This window comes from Canis aureus, chromosome 36, assembly GCF_053574225.1.
Source record: "Canis aureus isolate CA01 chromosome 36, VMU_Caureus_v.1.0, whole genome shotgun sequence".
In the NCBI taxonomy this organism is placed as follows: Eukaryota; Metazoa; Chordata; class Mammalia; order Carnivora; family Canidae; genus Canis; species Canis aureus.
In genome coordinates, this window is record NC_135646.1 from 18,692,221 (window position 1) to 18,712,482 (window position 20,262).

Genomic DNA, 20,262 nt, shown 5'->3' on the forward strand with positions numbered 1-20,262 from the left:
TTCCACAATTCCCCTCTACCATTAGATTTTTTTTAAAAAAAAGAAAAAAATGCAAACACCTCAGTAGTAGTCAAGGCTTCCCACCACTAATTACAACTTACTTCTGGAACTTCCTACACTCATGCCCCACCCTTCTCCTTACAACCACCATGTGGCATGTGACACTACTCACCATATCCACAAAGGCCGTGCCCTTTCACTTAGAGGATCCCCTCTGCCTGGACGGCCCTTCTTGTCTTTCTTCTTTGCCTGAGAAACTCCTACTCATTATTCAAGACACAACACAAATGTGTCCTCTGAGAAGCTTCCTGGAATCCCCAGATGGGATTATCTATTCACTTTTTGACAATCATTAATAGAGCATCCATGCTGATTTTTAGAGATACAAAGGTGAACAGGACCAGGGACTGTCCTAGTCTTGTGAGGACAGAGATGTCATCTGCTAAGTTACAGTACATTGTTTATATTTCTACCAAGAAGTTATGTCACCAAGCTGCAAGAACACAAGAACAGATGACCTGATGGAAGGAAGGGATATAAAATGGGCACTGACAAATAAGTTAAAGTTTGCCAGAAAGATAACTTTAATAAAGAGTTCAGCTAAGATTCCATCCCAGATCAAGCTTAGGACTGTGGGTAAGAATGTGGGCTCTAGGAGGGGGAAAAAAAAAAAGAATGTAGGCTGTAGGGTTTCACTATCTAGTCCAGATCCCAGCTCTACCACTTGTAAGTTTTCAGAGCATACTTACTTTCCTAAGCTTTTTACTCAACTGAATAATGGGAATCACAATAGGCCTAACACAATATAACATTGTTATATTACAAACAATATAAACATTGTTATATTAAAAGAAGCAATGAACATACAAGATACAGCCCAGGGCCTTGGTTAGGATAAGTAAACACCATCTATATAGATGTTACCTTCTTTTATCATTAATAACTACTGATATACTACTTTTTTTGTACTAACATTTTCTGTTATATAAATTATTTCTGAACCTCAATTTCCCAGTTTGCAAAATGGGGACACCAACTGCCTTACGTATGTCCTTGCATTTTGCCTAGGACATAATAAATACATGAAAATAGCTGTTCTTTACCCAAGTTAAAGCAAGATACTTACATCTATACATTATCTCCATTTGGCTAATATGGGCAATAATCAAGGGTTAAGATAAACCACACCTCCGATGGCAGTGGTTCTTAAACTTTGGGATTAATGGTAGAACTTTAAAAATTCCTGATGCCTGGGTTGCATGCCCATGGATTCTGGTTTCATAGGTCTGGAGGTGCAGATATATTAAATGATGCCTAGATGACTCTAAAATGCAGGCAGGGTTGAGACCTAGGCCCTACTACAGTCTAAGCTAACAAAATGAGTCATTAGGCAGCAGCTTTAACACTGATGCACATTCAAACAAAAAAGCAACCATAAGCAAAGCATGGTTGGGTCTTTTTGTTTTGTCAGAAAGAATGAGCTTATTTGATTTTCATGTTTTAAAAGATCTGAACTTAACAGATAAATCAAACTTTGAAGAACATCTTAGGGAACAATTCAGGCATATTCTTTTAAACTCTAAAGAGTTAATTGGACTGAAAACAACTCACTTCCCTCTCACAAACTTCTCCAGGTTTTTTACATGTTCACTGAAGAGTACAATTTTAGAAAGTAAAACCTTTCTTTGATTGTTTTTCTCTGAAGGAATAACTGAGCTGCTTTCTCAAAGCTGAAAAATGTCATCACTTTATCTGTTAAAATCATGTAGAAGTTTGAGAACAGGGATCCCTGGGTGGCGCAGCGGTTTAGCGCCTGCCTTTGGCCCGGGGCGCGATCCTGGAGACCTGGGATCGAATCCCACGTTGGGCTCCCTGCGTGGAGCCTGCTTCTCCCTCTGCCTGTCTCTGCCTCTCTCTCTCTCTCTCTCTCTCTCTCTGTGACTATCATGAATAAATAAATAAAATCTTAAAAAAAAAAAAAAAAAGAAGTTTGAGAACATGTCAATGACCAAAGCCATATCCTAGTGTAGTACCTTGGACTTCCTTTTTTTTCCCCCTTAAAAACAGCTTTACTAAGGTGTAATTCAGATACAAAATACAACCACTTACATGTAGAGTTCAATGAGTTTTGCTCATGTTCATTGAAGTTTCCTTTCCAACCTGTACTGGTTCCTAAAAACCACTGATCTTCTAGATTTTATTTAAATGGAATCATGAAGTATGAGTTTTTAGTGTCTAGATTTCTTATTAGTACAATGCTTGAAATCCATCCATACTGTTGCTTGTATCAGTAAGGTTGTTCCTTTTCTTTGCTTAACAGTATTCCACTGAATGGTAGTTAATTCCACAACTAGTTTATCCATTCACTAGTTGGAAAGATATGTGGGTTGTTTCCAGATTTTAGCTACCATAAATAAAGTAGCTATGAATGTTTGATTTTAAGACTTCTTGTGAACATAGAATACGTAAGAAAGGATTGCCAAATCAGCTTGGCAACTATATGTCTAATTTCATAAGAAACTGACAGCTGTTTTGTCAAGTAGCTGAAACATGCTGCACTCTTACCAGCAAACAGTAAGAGCTCCAGTTTCACCATACTCTATCCAGCACTTGGCATTGTCAGGGTTTCTAACTGTAGCCATTCTAGAAGGTGTGTGGTGGTATTTAGTTGGGTTCACTGTGGCTTTAATTTGCATTTCCCTAATAACTAATAATATTAAACATCTCATCTGGAATTCATGCATCTAATTAGTGAAGTCAAATTTATTTTCTACAAGTTGTTTGCCTCCTTACTATTTTGCAAAACTTCTTCCCAATCTAGGCTTGCCTTCATTTTTTTACAGCATCTTTTTTTTTTTTTTTACAGCATCTTTAAAGAAGAAAAGTTTAATGAACTTCAATCTATCAATTTTTTCTTTCACACGTTTTTATGTGCTCTGTATAATTTTTTTTCCTTATCCCAGAACACAAAGATTTTCTCCAATATTTCTCTCCAGAAGTTGTGTAGGTTAGGTTGTACATTAGGTCTAAAATACATTTCAAGCTAATTTTTGTCTATGGTACCGAGGGTAGAAAGTACATGAACATTAACTTTTTACCTTTACTTCACCATACACATAAATTTTTCTGGATTCATTCCTAATGGTTTTAAGTAGGATTAATCTGATGACTGTTGTTCTATCTTGGCCAGAAATGGAAGTCCACTATTTGTTAATGTAAGCTCTCCAGATGGTAGATATCCAATTGTTATAGCATATTTGTTGAAAAACACTACCCTTTCCCCATTGAATTACCCTGACACCTTTGTTAAACAATGTGTGTGGGTCTTTTTCTAAATTCCGTATCCTGTTGACTTATATTTCTGTACTTTTATCAGCACCACATGTCCCGAATACTGTACCCTTTAGTTTAAATCCTCCACTAAAAAATAAATTAAAAATCCTCCAACATTAGTCTTTAAAAAAAATTTTTTTTTAAATCTTACTAGTTTCTTTTGTATTTCCACCCGACTATTAAAATCCCCACGTCAATTTCTGTAAGAATGGCTCCTGGAATTTTTACTGGAGCTGCACTCAATTTACAGATCAATTTGGGGAAAACCAATTATTAAATAATGATCCAAGAGCATAATATATGTCTTGATTTAAGGCCTTTATTAATTTCTCTTAATATTTTACAGTTTTCATCATATTGGTCTTACATATACTTTATAAATTTATCCTTAAGTATCTCATATTTTTGATGTAACTACCAAAGGTATGGTTTTATAAATGTCAATCTCCAAGTATTTGTTGCTTGTAAATAAAGATCCAATTAAGATTGCACATTGACTTTGTGGCCTACAATCTTGCTAACCCCACTTTTTAGTTCTACCAGGTTTTGGTGGATTCCTTTTAGGATTTTCTACATATGAGATCATATCTTAGGTGCCTGTGTGGCTCAGTCGGTTAAGCATCTGCCTTCAGCTCAGGCCTTGATCCCAGGGTCCTTGGATGGAGTCCCTCGTGGGGCTCCCTGCTCAGTGGGGAGTCTGCTTCTCCCTCTGCTCCTCCCCACTGCTGGTGCACATACCACCCTCTCTCTCTCAAATGAATAAAATCTTTTTTTAAAAGAAAAAAGATCGTTATCTTCTGCAAATGAAGACTATTTGATACTGTCCCACATATCTACTGCTCTGTCATTGGTTTCTATTTTTTCTCCATGTCTCATTTTGGATAGTTTCTATTATCTACTGCTCTGTCTTTGGTTTCTATTTTTTCTCCATTTCTCATTTTGGATAGTTCCTATTATCATATCATCAAAGTTGCTGATCTTTTCTTCTGAAGTATCACTTCAGATGCTGTTATTTTTCATCTCTAAAAATTCTATGTGGATTTCTCTCTTTTTTTAAAGATATTCTCTCTTGTGTTTATGCTTTCTTTTACCCTCTTGAACACATGGGGCATTTATAATAGTTATATAACACCCTTGGTCTGCTAATTCCACCATCTCAGTCATCTCTAGCTCTGTTTCTATTGACTGAGTTATATTTGCTGTCCTTTTTTTTTTTTATTTTAACATGCCTTGTAAATTTTGGTTGGATGCTGGACACTGTGAGTCTCACTTTTTGGTGCACTGGACTTTTTGAACAATGTTGGATTTTGTTCTGGAAACCAATGAAGTTACTTGAAATCAGTTGGATGCTTTCATGGTTTGCATTTAAGCATTGTTAGGGCAGCCCAGAGCAACCATTAGTCCAGGGCTAATTTGGCCCCATCACTAAGGGGACACAGTTTTGAGGCCTCTTCTCTATCCTTGTGTATTACTGCCTTGTGTGTTAATTATTCCCAGGTTTGTTATTTCCAGTATATATATATATATTTTTTTTTTTTGCATACTTCTGGTTGTTGTTCTCCAATCTTAGGTAGTTTCTTCACACACATGCACAGATCAGTATTCAATCAAAGACTTAAAGGGACCCTTCTGCAGATGCAGATCTCCAGAGCTCTGTTCTCTGTCTTTGTAGAACTACTACTTCTCTATGGCCTCCCAAGACTCTCATCTCTACCTGGTTTATAGAGTGAGATCTTCAGGCTCTGTTTGGGATCCACCTCCTTGCACTGTGGCCCAAAAATTTCCCCTAGTTTAGCAAGCTAGGACAATCAAAGGTTTACCTTGTTTGACTTTCTTCTCCCTGGGGTCTTAGTCTGCCACACTGCCTGTTGTCCAAAATCTGAAAATCACTATTTTTTGTATTTTTTTCTGGACTCTTTCCTGTTTCAGGAGGGAGGGTATATCTGATTACTGTTGCTTAATCTTAGCCAAAAATGGAAGTCCAGTATTTGTTAAGGTAAGCTCTCCAGGTGAGTCTAATAAGCCTGTGTCTCAAAAGTGTCATGTCAGAAAAGTTTCATTCAGAGAAACTTTTCACTTAAAAAAAAAAAAAGCCCAATGCTACTTTGCAAAGAAATTGAGAAACCATTATTGTTTTGAAGAAAGTTTCATATGAAGATACTTAAACTAAAATATCTAATAGAAGATACCACAAAAATAAGAATTTGGAAAAAATCATCCTCTTCCTGAGGCATTCCAGAAAAAAAAAAAAAGTCTATTTTAAAAACTTCTCTTACAGAAACCACTCATTAAAAAAGCATGTTCAGTAGGAACAATAAATAGCCATCAGTATAAAATCAGATAGTCATAGAATTTTACTAGTGTGACTTTCAAAAATCATGAACCTTGTAAACTAAATCAAGAAGACATTGCATAGGCACTGATAGGTAAGCAAAACTTTACCTATCAGTAAAAAAATAAGTAAGATTCTCTTCAGTACCAGTAAATTCCAACTGTACGTAGAGGTGTCTTCCCATCATAGATATCCCTCTGCAACTTACCCTTTTCCAAGTAAGACCTTGGAGCCCACGGTGGGTCCTCTTCAGCATAAGGATCACTATACTCAACCACAGCTGCTTCCTCCTCTTCATAATCTTCTGGGGGAGGAGGTGGAGGGGGGGATTCATCAAAGACTGGTTCTTCCACAGGTGGTGGTGGTGGTGGTGTATCTGAAACTAAGAATGTATCAAGCTGATAACAAAACTACATGAGATGCAAAGTTCAGTATTTCCTATCCAAGCTTCTATATACATGGAATATAAATCTAGATTTGAAAATAACGGTTTTAAATAAAAAATGAGTGGGCAAGAGAAAGCTCCCCACCAACTATAATATTTCCAATCTCCAAGCATGACTTCTCTTCCCTTTTGGTCAGGGCTGATGGGTGTTGAATAAAGTGTAGCCAAAACAGTTATTAAATGAGCCTCCTGGAACCTGTTTATGCTAATACATAATCCTCTTCTTCAAAGAAAGAGGTAAGTATAATACAGTTTAGTTTTATATTAGATCCAATGAGGAATGGTTATCAGAAATCTTAATAATTTGGAGATTTATAAACATTTAATTTATAATAAATTAGAATGTACTCATGAATAGTCAAATGAATTTTTTAAATAGCATTTTACCCAACTAGTAGAATGGAAATAACAAGGCTTTGGGTAACTTCATCTATGAAGATGTTTGTGTCTGCTATTTTTAATATATATAGAAAGAATTTCAGTAATTCAGACTAGTTCAGAGTAATTTATGATCCAGAATTTCTTCAAGCTGAATTCCAAGAGTGATTTGAAAATTTCTCCGTGTAGATATCTGCTTCCACAGCTTAAGTATCAGCATATAGTAACATCTAAAAGATTAATCTCCAAAACCAGGGAACTCAAAGCTTTCAAAATGTTTGGTACATAACTGAGCACAGCTCAACAAAATAAACTGTAAAGCTGCATTTATCAGCTGCCCAATTTTATTTATGAATTCTTATTTATGAGGTACCAGTACTGTTCCTGTGAAATCCTTTGAGCAATCTTGTTTATTTTCTTTCATCTAAGCCTACTGATTGAATTAAATGGATCTGAGAAGACTGCTGATGTCTGGTGAGTATCATGTCCTGGCCTATTCCAGTATTCTCCCACCTGCTGCCACTCTATTTCCCAACCTATCTGCTTTATGCACTTCAAAACTTATTAAAAGTTATTCTTTTAGTCCTAATGGGTTTCTTAAATGAGCAAAAACTATAGATATGTGATTTAGTATAGATTTTATGACAAGTTATATATGGTTGGGCTAAGAATCAACCTATTTGACTTTAAACAATCACACAAAAACAAAGATCCAAAGGAACACTGTCTTCCAAAACAATCACCTTGAGAAATTACACTACAAAACTATTAAGAGTCTGCCATTGCTCATTTTTACCATTTCTTATAATGCCTCAGAGTTACTTTAATGAGATGGACATAAGCTACCATTTTTTTTTACTTAAAATGTGCCAATTACTCAGCTAGCACTTTCTGATACATTATTTCATTTAATCTTTACCATAGGAAGTGTGTTTTTAATCCTCATTTTTATGGATGTGGAAACTGGCTTTCCAAGATTAAGTAGTCCTACACTAGTGGAAGAGCAGGAATTTGAACTTCACTGCCCGTTATCTCAAAAGATACACTATTATGGATGAGATCAGTAACTTTAAAGTTCTGTTTCATTATTACTTATTCAACAGATGTCAATTGAGAGCCTACTATGATTAGCTACTATGCTCAGCAACGGGACATAGTAGTAGGCAAAAGTCACAGAGATATGGACAACCAATTTTTCACTTATAATTACGTGCAGCAAATGCCTTACATCATGAAAACACAGCAATAGACCAAAACTCTTACGTGGGTCAGGATAGGCTTCCTGAACCTGAAGGGTAAGTAAGAGTTAATGGCCAGAGGCTAGGATGGAGTGAGAGTGGATATTTCATGTCAGATGTAAAGGAGAAAAAAAAAATACAAAGATAAGAGAGTAGGAACCCTTCAAAGAACTGGCCAAAGTTAGGTAGAAAGAGGCATGTGGAAGCTGAAGAGGACTAAGCAGGAAGGGCCTTCCAGCAGTTCGAATTCTATCCAAAGGGGAGCCATAGAAGGATTTTAAGAAGAATAGAATCATAGCTGCACTAGTTAGCCCAGTATACCTGGTTCCAAATAATTCCAGACTGTTTCCAAACATCTATCTTATTACGGACTATGTAATAGCTACCACAGAGTATCTTCAAAATAATATACCTGAAAACTATGAAGATAATTCCAAAAGATAAGTATGTGTCTTTCCAAGGTGAATGTTTTGAAGAGAACATTCATTTGAATGTGAAAGTCCTGCTATGTTTGTAAAATCAGCGACAGCTCACCTCAAAGTTTTCTTATTTTTATACATTTTGTAGGTGAGAAATGTATAGGACTATGGAAAAGAAAGAAAAGACTATTCCAAAAGGCAATCACACTGCTAAACATCGGAGGTGCTCATTGTTTACCTTCCAATAAACATAAATTAGACTGTTATCAGAAGCTAACAGAGATGCAAAGGCATTTGGAAAGAGACACTGAGCCCTCAGGCAAGTAAGACTGGATTATAACCAGTTAAAATACAACAAAGAAATGTGTCCATAAAAAGGAGGCATTCGGTTAGCTACAGAAGCACAAAAAAACAGGGACTAAAGTGTCTGCTTTGTGTCAGATGCTTCTCTATGTGCTGGGGAAAGAGCCAGCCAACAGAATAATAAAAAATTCCTACTCTTGTGAAAGCTCACATTCTAGTATTGGCAATACCCATATCCAAAGAAGCAGGAGTCCTAAACAGCAGAGTGCAAATACTTCTATCCGTCTGGTGAGGCCATCCCTGTTATGAGATGCATACATTCGGCTTCTTCATACTGATAGCATTAAAACTTTCATTAATGTAATTCCCCTAATTCAGATTCCATGCCCATCATGCAACCTTGATTGTGATGTGGGCTCCTCGTATAGACCGCTCACATAAAGAGAACTCCTCTATCTTACAGACTATGTTCACTGGTCTCTGTGATAGCAATTCCTCACTGAATGTTGATACAGGTTTCCTGTTTAGTAGACATCAGTCTCCTGAATTTCCTTTAATGCTTACCTAGGAGAAGCTGAATATGTCAAGAAAATTAGTTATCTGATCCTGCATGTCTCGATCCCAGACCACAGGCCAATGTAAATTCACTGCCAATCTACAAGGCCTCTTGGGAGACTTGGTGGCAATTTGGTCCCTTGAGACCTACCACAGCACGGCCATTTTTACACCTGGAATCACAAGACTGGAGGAAGATTCTCAAGCCAGCCACAAAACTCTAAAACTCCAGTTATAGGAAACTAGGCTACTACTTGTTTGAAGAACTCAGAGAAAAAGATGGGATATCTGGTGACTAGACAGCATCTCCTTGGTTAGATGTGGTCGTTCATTTCTTATATGTGCTTTATTTTTGTCTTATCTTCACTACCAGATTTTAAGTTATCTGAAAGCAGAGAATTTCACCTTATTTTATTATTCACACTAGCTGCTCACACAGTGACTTGCTCATAATATTCAAGTATGTGAAGTATCAGCAAATGACTGACAAATCAGCCAATCATATATAATTGACATTTTATGCCTATAATCTGATCTACAGCATAAAGAAGACATAAACTTACTATTTTCTTGGACTCTGGCCACAAATCCCATTAAAGGTAACTGAGGAGTTACCTGTAGGATGGAGGGAGGAGGAGGAGCAAGAGATACTGCAAAAACAAAAAAGGTGTGGAGGATAAGGGGTAAGGGCAAGTTACATTAAAAGGAAAGGCTAATACAATAAAACGAACATATAAGGAGGGAAACCACTATGTACAAATATTTTATAAGCTATCTTAAAGATCCTCTTTTGAGAGATAACACATTAACACAAAAAATAAAGTATTAGGGGGAGTTTAAAGAAAATTCTAAAAATTGCAATAGGAAGCATTTATTATATACAGATCTATTCTACCATGAAATGGCAAACTGATCATATCACTAACATGTCTTTTCACAGAAAGAATTTCTTCAGATTATCATGAATAATTTGGTTTTCAGGATTTTAAAGCTTGTAAGTTTAAATGTTCATCAATACCAGAAAAAAAAAAAAAAACAAACATTGCATCCCACATCCTAAATTTATACTTTTCATTACTTCATTAACAGGCAAATTAATTGGTTCTTCATTCATTAATTAAACAAATATTTACTGACTTTCTAGTAAGTGGCAAGCACTTTGCTAGGAGAGACCAGTTATCAAAACCATTCTGAGAGTTAGGTCCATGTCATTACAATTTTTCATAATCTCAATTCATACAAAAAACACTGGACTCATTCAAATCATCTTCTCCTCCCCAAGGTGTCTTTTTCTCCATCACAAACACCTGGCACAGTGCCTAGCACTAGTCAGCCTTCAGCAAGTGTTTAACATATGTAAATAAATAAACCAGGTACAGGCTGAAAAACTGCCCAAGATTAATTCTACAGTTATAGTTTCCCTCAGAATGGGTATAAAGTATAGTATGCATCTTCTTATAAAAAGAGAACACCTTTTATTAATTCCAAGTTACAATTAAGACTAATACAATTGGAAAGATGAATGAGAGTCACTGCCCTCAAAGATATTACATTCTAATTGGGAATACAAAACAAAATAATAACCTTAACCCAGCAATGTCTGTAGCAATTCCCTGGAGGTGGCTGTGGTGGGAGAGTCGGCAATGGTGATAGTGGTGGGGGCACAGGGATGGGCCAGTAGTAAGGAAAGCCACACAGAAATGCTCTCTGAACAGGCACCAGAAGAAAAAGAGTTCAAGCAGACAAGAATGGAGAAAGACCAGCTGAGAACCAAGTCAGGGGCAAAGGCTTGGAGGTATAAAACAACATGACCAGTTCACAGGACTGGAAATGTTTCTATATGCTAGCACAAAATAGCCCTGAGGGAAAATAACCTGGAAAGGTTAAGTGGGTAGATATGAAATAGGGAAGTACCTTAGGTGAAAGAGTGCTCCGTACAAAGAGACTGGACTTTACAGTCACTTGCGTCAAATATCTGATTCACTATTTTTTGCTGTTAAACACCAAGTTAGTAATAACAAAAACCAAAAATCTAGTGCATGCAGAATGCCTAACCCAGGACCTGGCACAAAAATAGCAAGACAGCAAAAACACAAAGAACAGAACTTAGTAACTGTGAAAAAGTACCACTTGGTAACTGAGGAACATATATAAATGTATAGACAAGAGTTAAGCTATTAGTTAATACTGAAGAATATCTAGATGTAAGAGACAGAGTAGAATAACCCTAGAAATGGGTACCTTTTTTTAAAAAAAGCTATCTTTTGATTAGGTTTTTCCCTAAGTCCTATTTCTTGGTAGTAACCCTTCAGCAGTGTGTTTCCCCTCGCAAAGGCATGGGAGGGACAACTGTTGATACATTCCCAATACCCCATATTTCCAACTTGGAGAAAGATGGCGATGTAATGAACACAGAAGGAGCAGAGACAAATAATAAAAGAAAAAAGCAGCAGATAGCAACTGGCATTCTAGGAAAGTAGAGATTGGGTGTATGTTCATATCAAATAAGATGAAAAAGTTCCTCCTCTGTCAGCACCAGGCCCAACCTCCCCTATAAAAGAAAAGTAGGCAATTTCCCACCTCAGTCACTGTTTCTCATCCAAATTAAAAATAATAATAATAACCTTCTGGTGCTCAGTTAAACCAAATGATTAGGTGCTTAACTCAGAACAGTCTTTCTGTAGGTAAGTCAAGTGTATTATTGTTTTTTAAGATGAGTATATTCTATTTCTTTTCTAGTTCTGAAAGTGAAAATCTGAAACCATATTGGTTTTAGGAAGTCCACCAAGAACAGCCCAGGTAAAAAACAATTCCAAATCTATCTAAAACAGATTTACTTTATTAAAAATTCAGTTCCAAATGGAGTTTACAAAGGTCACCCCAAATGTTACTTTTCTTCTCCAGGGAAAAATTTTTATGTGATAGTTCCATTAATTCAAATACCACAGTATTTTCTTTCTAGACCATATTAAGATTGTATCTGACCAGAACTCCTGTGAACCAGAACATCCTACTTTACACTAGATTTATTTTCCTGAGTTGAAAATCAACTATGCTAGGAGATTTAAGCAGGATTTTTATGAGAATTATTTGCAATATTCAGTTCTAGTCCTAGGCATCTTGTGAATAGGGAAGAACAGAAGTAACCAGACACTTGTTTTCACTCCACTTAGCTAAGATGATTCTTCATATAAGACTCTTTCCCTATAACAACCGAAAGATCTCCAAACTTAGATTCAAGAGTTTTATATTCATAATATACACTAATGACATTAATGTGAAGAGATGGCCTCACCAAATGACTGGAATTTATAAAGAGATCTTATGTTCTACAGACAGCAACAAGTAGATATGTACAGAGTAAAAAGCTCTGTAAGCAAACCAAACTTAGAGGATGAGTCTGTGCTGATGAAATATATAGACTTCCCAAGCATGACCTTCCTGGTTATTTATAAAATCCTTTGAAGCATAATCTTTGAGGTTTCTTGTTTTATTTTTCCTAAAAGATTTTATTTATTTATTGGAGCGAGAGAAAGCATGTACAGGGGCAGAGGGAGAGAGAGAAGCAGACTCCCCACTGAGCAGGGAGCCCAATGTGGGGCTTGATCCCAGGACCCTGAGATCATGCCCTGAGCCGAAGGCAGAACCTAAACCAATTAGGCCACCCAGCCTCCCAAGGTTTTAAAATGTCTACCTCAAAGAGTTTTGAAAAATAACTTGGAATTTTACATCTTACTTCCACAGATTTATAAATATTATGAGAAAATAAAACTAAAGAAACATTCTAAATACTACTTCTAAAACCACTAAAGAATACTACCTGGGGCACCTGGGTGGTGCAATCAATTAAGCATCTGACTCTTGGTTTCAGCTCAAGTCGTAACCTCAGGGTTGTCAGGGCCCCACTTCGGACTCCATGCTCAGTGCAGAGTCTGCTTAAGTTTCTCTCTCCTTATCCCCCTTCCCCCAGCTCTAAAATAAATAAATACATCTTAAAAAAAAAAAAAGATACCACCTTTAGAGGTTATAGACATCTGACACCCATTCAAGTTTAGTTGCTTATATTTTACATTGCAGTGAGGGAAATGATTTAAGCAATTCATTTTAAAAGTGAAATGTTTCCTAAACAGGAACAGCAAGGAATATTTAAAAGTGAACCTGACTTATCAAACTCAGCAAGGAGGATTTTTTTGATAGAAAAGAATAAAGTTACCAAATAATTATCAGTTCTATAGATTCAGGATAAAAAAGAATTGGATCATTATTGTTATTGCTTTTCAAGCCAAAAAAAAAAAAAATCACCGTAAGATGTTATGCCAAGGAAAAGTAGCAGATTAACACAAAGTTTAAAAACACAGCTTATGTTAATATCAGTGTAAACAGTCTATCTAGCTTACTTGGTCATCTGAGAATATAACACTTTTCAATTGTTTTCTTGCTCTTTTTGCTTTCATTACAGTAAGCATTCTTTTTAAAAAAAAAAAAAAAGAGTAAGCATTCTCTAACAAACCCTAAAGATTACCTACTATAAGGATTTGAAAATTGCTTCTTGCTATTGTTCTTTATTCATACTTGCTAAAGCCCCACCACATCTGTATTTTTCTGGAAATTTATGGTAGTGCTGTAACTTAACTATCACTTAGAGAATATATGTTAGTGGCTTTTCTTCTGTAATATCACCAACCCAATATTATTTTTTTACTTTTTTAGTTGTTTTTAATAACATCCATTGTCTATATACAGTCACATTCCTTGGAACCAACATTTCACTTTATGAATTAGACTTTTTAAAGTCTTTCCTATAAGAAAATGTGAACAGTAAAATATAGGATTACCTATTACCAAAAGACCTTGGTACTTAAATACCACCTTATTGATTCTTTAACATTATGGACTGAATATTTATGCATCCCTAAGTTCCTATGGTGAAATTCTAATGTGATGGTATTAGGAGGTGGGGGTCTTTGAGAGGCAATTAGGTGGACCCCTCATGAATGGAATTAGTCCCTTATAAAAGAGACCTAGATAACTCCCTCTCTTTCCACCATGTGAGGATATGAGAAGATAGCAGTCTGCAAACCAGAAGAGACTTCAGAACTTAACCATACTAGTACCCTGATCTGACTTCCAGACTCCCAGAACTATAAGAACTATGAGAAATAAATTTGTTATTTATAAGCCACACAGTCTGTAGCACTTTCTGAGAATAGCCTGAACTAAGACACTTATCAAACTAGGTTTATTTATCCAAATGTAAATATCTGTGTGTGTGTGTGTGTGTGTGTGTATGTGTATACACATACTTCTTTACCACCAAGGGGCTTCAGCTTCACATTTATATTTAAGGTAAAAACTGTTAACTTATGCTTAGCTCTCTTTATTTCAGTGACCCTCTTTGCTGCTGACAAGATGAATGATAAATTGTTATTCCTATTTCTTGGGCTAGATTAGTAACAAACAATGAGAACCAAAGGGGTTTCATTTATGCCCCAAAGTGTTCCTTTCATTAACTTGCTTCTGAAATAATCTCATTAGAAAACACTTATTGTACCCTTAGGATCATTAGAAAACAATTAATATACTCTTAGGACTTGGCACTAGACACTGGGTATTCCATATTTTAATTCCTATGTTGAAATGCTCTTTCAAATTCAAACAAAATATAGTAACAGTGCTGCTAGATTTCCATCTCACAGAAAACCATACTGAATTTGGGACTCCTGGGTGGCTCAGCGGTTGAGCATCTGTCTTTGTCTCAGGGCGAGATCCTGGGATTTGGGATTGAGTCCCACAACTGGTTCCTTGCTGGGAGCCTGCCTCCCTCTTCCAGTATCTCTGCCTCTCTCTGTGTGTCTCATGAATAAATAAATAAAATCTTTAAAAAAAGAATACTGAATTTATAGATTCCCATGAATCCCAGACTTTTAGCTCACTTCTTAAGTACATTTCAAGTCTCTGATTATAAAATACAGGCTTATAAAACAAACACCTGAGATAATTTTGTTAAATCAGGGAATTAGATTGTTAGAAAGCACAACACACACTTTTTTATCTTAAATATGAATAAACAGGGATGACTATAAGACCAGTGGGAGTAATATAAGACATTTATATAATATTCTAAGGCAAATAAAATGAAGGGGGATCTAGCAGCCTTAGAACACTGGTTTGCAAAGTATTAATTCTTGCAAAAAAGAAAAAAAGATTTTCAAAGAACATGATTTAGAGACACCCGGGTGGCTCAGTCAGTTAAGTGTCTGCCTTTGGCTCAGGTCATGATCTCGGAGTTCTGGGATCAAGCCCCATGTTGGGCTCCCTGCTCAGTGGAGAGGACTCCCTTCTCTCTCTGCCCCTCTCCCCATTCATACTCTGTCTCTCTCTCTCTCTCTAATAAATAAAATCTTTAAAGAAAAAAAAAACATGATTTAGTTAAAAAAAAAGTTTAGGAAAAGCACTATGATAAAAAGCAAAGAAAGCTGTAGTCACCCTCTTTAAACAATTACCAAATCCCTGGGGAAGAAAGGCAGAACTGAGAAGAGTACAGGAGGGGAAGAAAAAACTAAATAAATTATACTGAAGGTTCAAAAATATCAATTCATTTTATATCCATGAGTGTGAAAATACTTTCATTAAAATCATTCCAGAGAGTAGGGTATTTTTCTACTTTAACACATACTTTCAAGTATGTTAAAATCAGATTTCCAAAGAAAGAAGTATTGAAACATGTATTTAAAACACATTTAAGTATGTGCTTAAAGAGTCTTCAAATAAATGCCAGCAACAGGGTTCTTTAAAAGACTAATATTTTGCACATGTACACAAAAAAAGTATCCTTATATCTATTTCCTAAGTATCATATACAGTTGGTCACCAGTCATAACAGAGAAACATCTCTCAGGTCCATTACGGAACCACCATTTGGACTGACATCTTTCAAACTCTACGTAAGGATAAGGAAGGGCATGAGGGCCATAAGCATTAATTGTCTAGACTTCCAAGAGGGCAAGGGAGAGAACTTATCTTCAGCAGAACTAGGAAACAGGCCATATCTAACGAATTAAAATAAAAAAAAATGCATTTAGGTACAAAATAGCACCTGTTCAAAAATGAGTTTGGAATACATGATTTGAGGGGATCCCTGGATGGCTCAGCAGTTTAGCACCTGCCTTTGGCCCAGGGCTTGATCCTGGAGTCCCAGGATTGAGTCCCACATCTAGCTCCTAGCATGGAGCCTGCTTCTCCCTCTGCTTGTGTCTCTGCCTCTCCCTCTCTCTGTCTCTCATGAATAAATAAAAAAAAAAAAAAAAGAATGACACAGCCAAAATCACTAAGTGTAATCAAGGACAGCAGCAACAGAAGTATATTTCAATTAAGGCAGTGGGTAATCACACTACAGTGTACACATGGCATTTAATTTTAAGAAGGATCCAAAAGAGTGAAGGGACGAATAAAGGAAGGTCTCTGGCTCTCATCCATTTTATATCACAATGTGGACATCTCCTCACCACCCACCACCTTCCACCAAAGAGAAGTCTAGGAGAGTAAGAGAGAGAGGAAAGAACATGAAACTTAGAGACAGATGACCTAAGTTCAAATCCTAACCTGACATTACCTCAGCCTCAGTTTCTCATCCTATAAAATACAAATGAAGATGATCACATGATTGGAAGAATCAAATGAGATAATATATGTAAAAACATTCTTTAAACTGCATTTATCTAGGTGGTTCAAATTTCTTCCGCATGACTCCAAAGGAATAAGGTTTCACCAAAAAGTAAGTAGCCACAATAGACTGGTTTCCAGGCTTATCAAAGATGGAATGGGTTGTCCCCTAATATTAAAGATACCCAGGTTTACTAGCCTCTGGGCAAAAATCCAGAAAAACACACTAAGCTGATATACCATATCCACAATAATCACAGAGTCTAATCTTTGCTCTTACCTTCTCTGGGGAAGAAGCAAAAATAATGATTGAATATGGTATTAAATATGTGCCAGATTAATTTTTTTCTGTATGCATAAAGCAACTGAAAGAAAACTGTAATATCTGGGTCTGTCCAAGTCCCAGCTTTCCCATCATAGGATTGGTATGAGAATTGAGTAAGATAGTTTAACTGCCTAGTACAAAACAGCTTCAAAATACCATTTCCAGGGCAGCGCAGGTGGCTCAGTGGTTTAGCGCCACCTTTGGCCCAGGGCCTGCTCCTGCCAGGATCGAGTCCCACGTCGGGCTCCCTGCATGGAGCCTGCTTCTCTCTCTGCCTGTGTCTCTGCCTCTCTCTCTCTGTGTGTGTTTCTCATGAATATATAAAATCTTTAAAAACAAAACAAAATACCATTTCCAGGGGTGCCCTGGGTTGCTCAGTCAGTTAAGCATCTGCCTTTGGGTCAAGTCATGATACCAGGGTCCTGGGATTGAGCCCTATATAAGGCTCTCTGCTCAGCAGAGAGGGAATCTGTTTCTCCCTCTCCCTTTGCCCCTCCCCCTGCTTGTGCTCGCGCTCTCTCTCTCTCTCAAATAAGTAAAATCTTAAAAAAAAAAAAAAAAAAAAAAAGAAAAAAACTCCACCATTTCTCTTTTACTATACCATTTATCTCTGTTCATGAACACTCAATTTTCATTATTTGGTATTCATAGAGCAAGGTTATCTGATTAATAAGGAAATATTGCTCACCACAATATTATTTTTAAAAGCAAATGATCACCAGCACAAAGATTCTGTTCAGAAAAATTAGGTTCTACAAGTTTATATGGAAATCATGTACTGATTAAAAAAAAAAGAACTGAATAATACAGTATTAGCAACCTTATAGTCATTCTTCCAATCATTCAACAAATAGTACTAAACACCTGTTATGTGATAATAATTTATAATTCAAGGTTCTCCCCCCGCCCCAATAATTGAAATTTTTAAACAGATATATTCTACAGAATGCAGAAGAAAATCTAACCTGGGTTCTGGCTATAAAAAGGTCCTCCATTCATCTGATTCTGAAGGCTTGTCTGTGAAGTTATGGAAGGAGGGCGTCTATAGGGCAACGAGCCCCCTATTGTTGGGGGAGTATGGCGAGAGGCAGGTCTATTCATACTGTAGAACTGAACAGGATGACCTGGAAAAGGCAAAGAGCATAAATTTGTCATTAAAAGAAAATTATGTCAAACAATGAAGTGCTTTAGGTACATTTCCTGAATCTTAATAAGATTATTAAAAAAAACAATGTTTAGTTAATTTGCTATCTGATAAACATCATGCAAAGTCACAGTTATTGCTCAGCTGACATATCAAAGTGCAAAAGCAGGAAAGTAGGTAAATAAAAAAAAACAAAATTAGGTTTGGAAAAGCTATGTTCTAAATAGATTACTAATATAATTTGATAGGGTTTCAAAATCATCACAATTAAAATTTATGGCTTACTTCCTCTTCCACCCCCCCAAAATGGCCACTAAAAACTAAACAAGACAAGGAGTGCCTGGTTGGCTCAGTCACTTAAGTATCTAACTCTTGATTTCAGCTCAGGTCATGAGTTGTCAGATTGAGCGTCACATCAGGCTCTGCACCAGGCCTGGAGCCTGTGTAAGATTCTCTCTCCTCCTCCTTCTAAAAAAAAAAAAAAAAAAAAAAAAAAAGGAGGAAAGGAGAAAAGGAGGGAGGGAAGGGGGGAGGAACGGGGAAAGGGAGAGAGTAGGAAAAAGAGCACCTGGATGGCACAGTTGGTTAAGCACCCCACTCTTGGTTTCAGTTTCAGCTCAGGTAGTGATCTTAGGCTCCTGAGATCAAGCCCTTATGTCATGCTTGGATTCTCTCTCCCTCTGCCCCTCCCCACTGATACTAGCCCCTCCCCCAACTCTCTTTCACTCTCTCTCTTTAAATATATATTACATAAGAATGGCATCTGGGAAAGCAAAAGAAAAAATGTCTGACACACAACACAGTCTTATCAAAATAATAGTAATAGCAGGAGTAAATTTAAGGTGGCAATTAGTTTAAAGGAAAACAAAATATTCCAGCAAAAGATCAAGTGATATTATTCCAATTCAAACACATCTTTATTCAATCAAAAATCTCCATCTCCAAAGCTAGATTATTTTGTCTTAAAATTAGAGTTTAAGAATTTTACAATTAAGGAAAAATCTAAGATACAAAAAGTGCATCAAAATATATCTTGCTTGTAATACCATCTCTAAGCCTATAATATTTATTAGCAATTTCACTCAATTTTGCTGAGTACTTCAACAACCATTGCTAACTAAAGACATTCTTTCTTAATCTATGCAGTTCCCTAATGCAATCCAGTTCCTAAATTTTATCTTGACTCCACTTAACTTAACATCATTCAGCTGAAGGCCTACTATTTCAGACAGAGCACTAGAGCACTCATGAGATTACTCCAGCCCAGCTGAAAGAGGAGGAAAGAGAAGGGAGAGGGAAGGGGAGGAAACAGAAGTGAGAGGGGGAAGGAGTGGGGAGATGAAGGAAAGAGGAGGGAGGAGAAAGTGCAAGGAGGATGAAAAGGAGGGGGAGAGGAGAAAAGAAAGAAAAACACTTCTTGCAATTTTTCAACTCATCCATGATTGTAAAAATAAGGTTTAGAGGAGTAAAATTGGTCGTCAGGAACTCCATACTTTTATCAAACTTGGATTCATATGAACTCATATATAATGAATATTATAAAAGTACTCAAGATCGGCTATATTATTTAATTCTACATATGACAGCATCAAAATCTAAAAATCAATTCTACTGGATGAAAATCTGGAGTATACAAGCTTAAACATAATCTATTGTCAAGTCTCTAACAATGATAAAAAATAGAAAAATATATAAAGTAATACATTATTAAAAGGTACATTTTGTCATTTGAATCACCAGGTACAACAGGTACTGACACTTTAGTAATCAATCTGTAACAAACTAATATAAACCAACCATCTTCAAATTCAAAACATCTGATAATTAACACTATTATGAATATTATACTCAGTAATTCAAAGACACTACATAAAAGACTCTCTATTCATACCATTAAGAAGACATTTACTTTGCTTTGGGTTAAAAAAGCAAACAAAACTAGAGTTAAAGTAACATAGACCTAACTATGAAACAGAAAACTAAAAAGTTCTAGAAAAAACAAAAAAAAAAATCTTTATGACCTTGAGTGACAAGTTTAAAAGTATGACACTGAAAGCACAATCCATAAGAGAAAAAAAAATCAATAAACTAGACTCAATCAAAATTAAGAACTCCCCTTCTAAAAGAC

General features: G+C 36.3%; 1 protein-coding gene across 50 annotated transcripts in view; it reads right to left on the reverse strand.

Moving 5' to 3' along the window:
* ABI2 (abl interactor 2) overlaps positions 1–20,262 on the reverse strand; it is a 119,593-nt gene that overhangs the window by 10,030 nt on the left and 89,301 nt on the right. For 34 of the 50 annotated variants that reach the window (XM_077885162.1, XM_077885161.1, XM_077885165.1 and 31 more), the window contains 3 exons: positions 17,956–18,114; positions 9,567–9,653; positions 5,874–6,047 (listed from right to left, as the gene is read on the reverse strand). In XM_077885162.1, coding sequence (XP_077741288.1) covers positions 5,874–6,047; positions 9,567–9,653; positions 17,956–18,114 — 420 coding nt within the window. The remainder of the gene's footprint in view (positions 1–5,873; positions 6,048–9,566; positions 9,654–17,955; positions 18,115–20,262) is intronic. The other 16 variants (XM_077885174.1, XM_077885156.1, XM_077885180.1 and 13 more) reach the window with 1 other exon arrangement.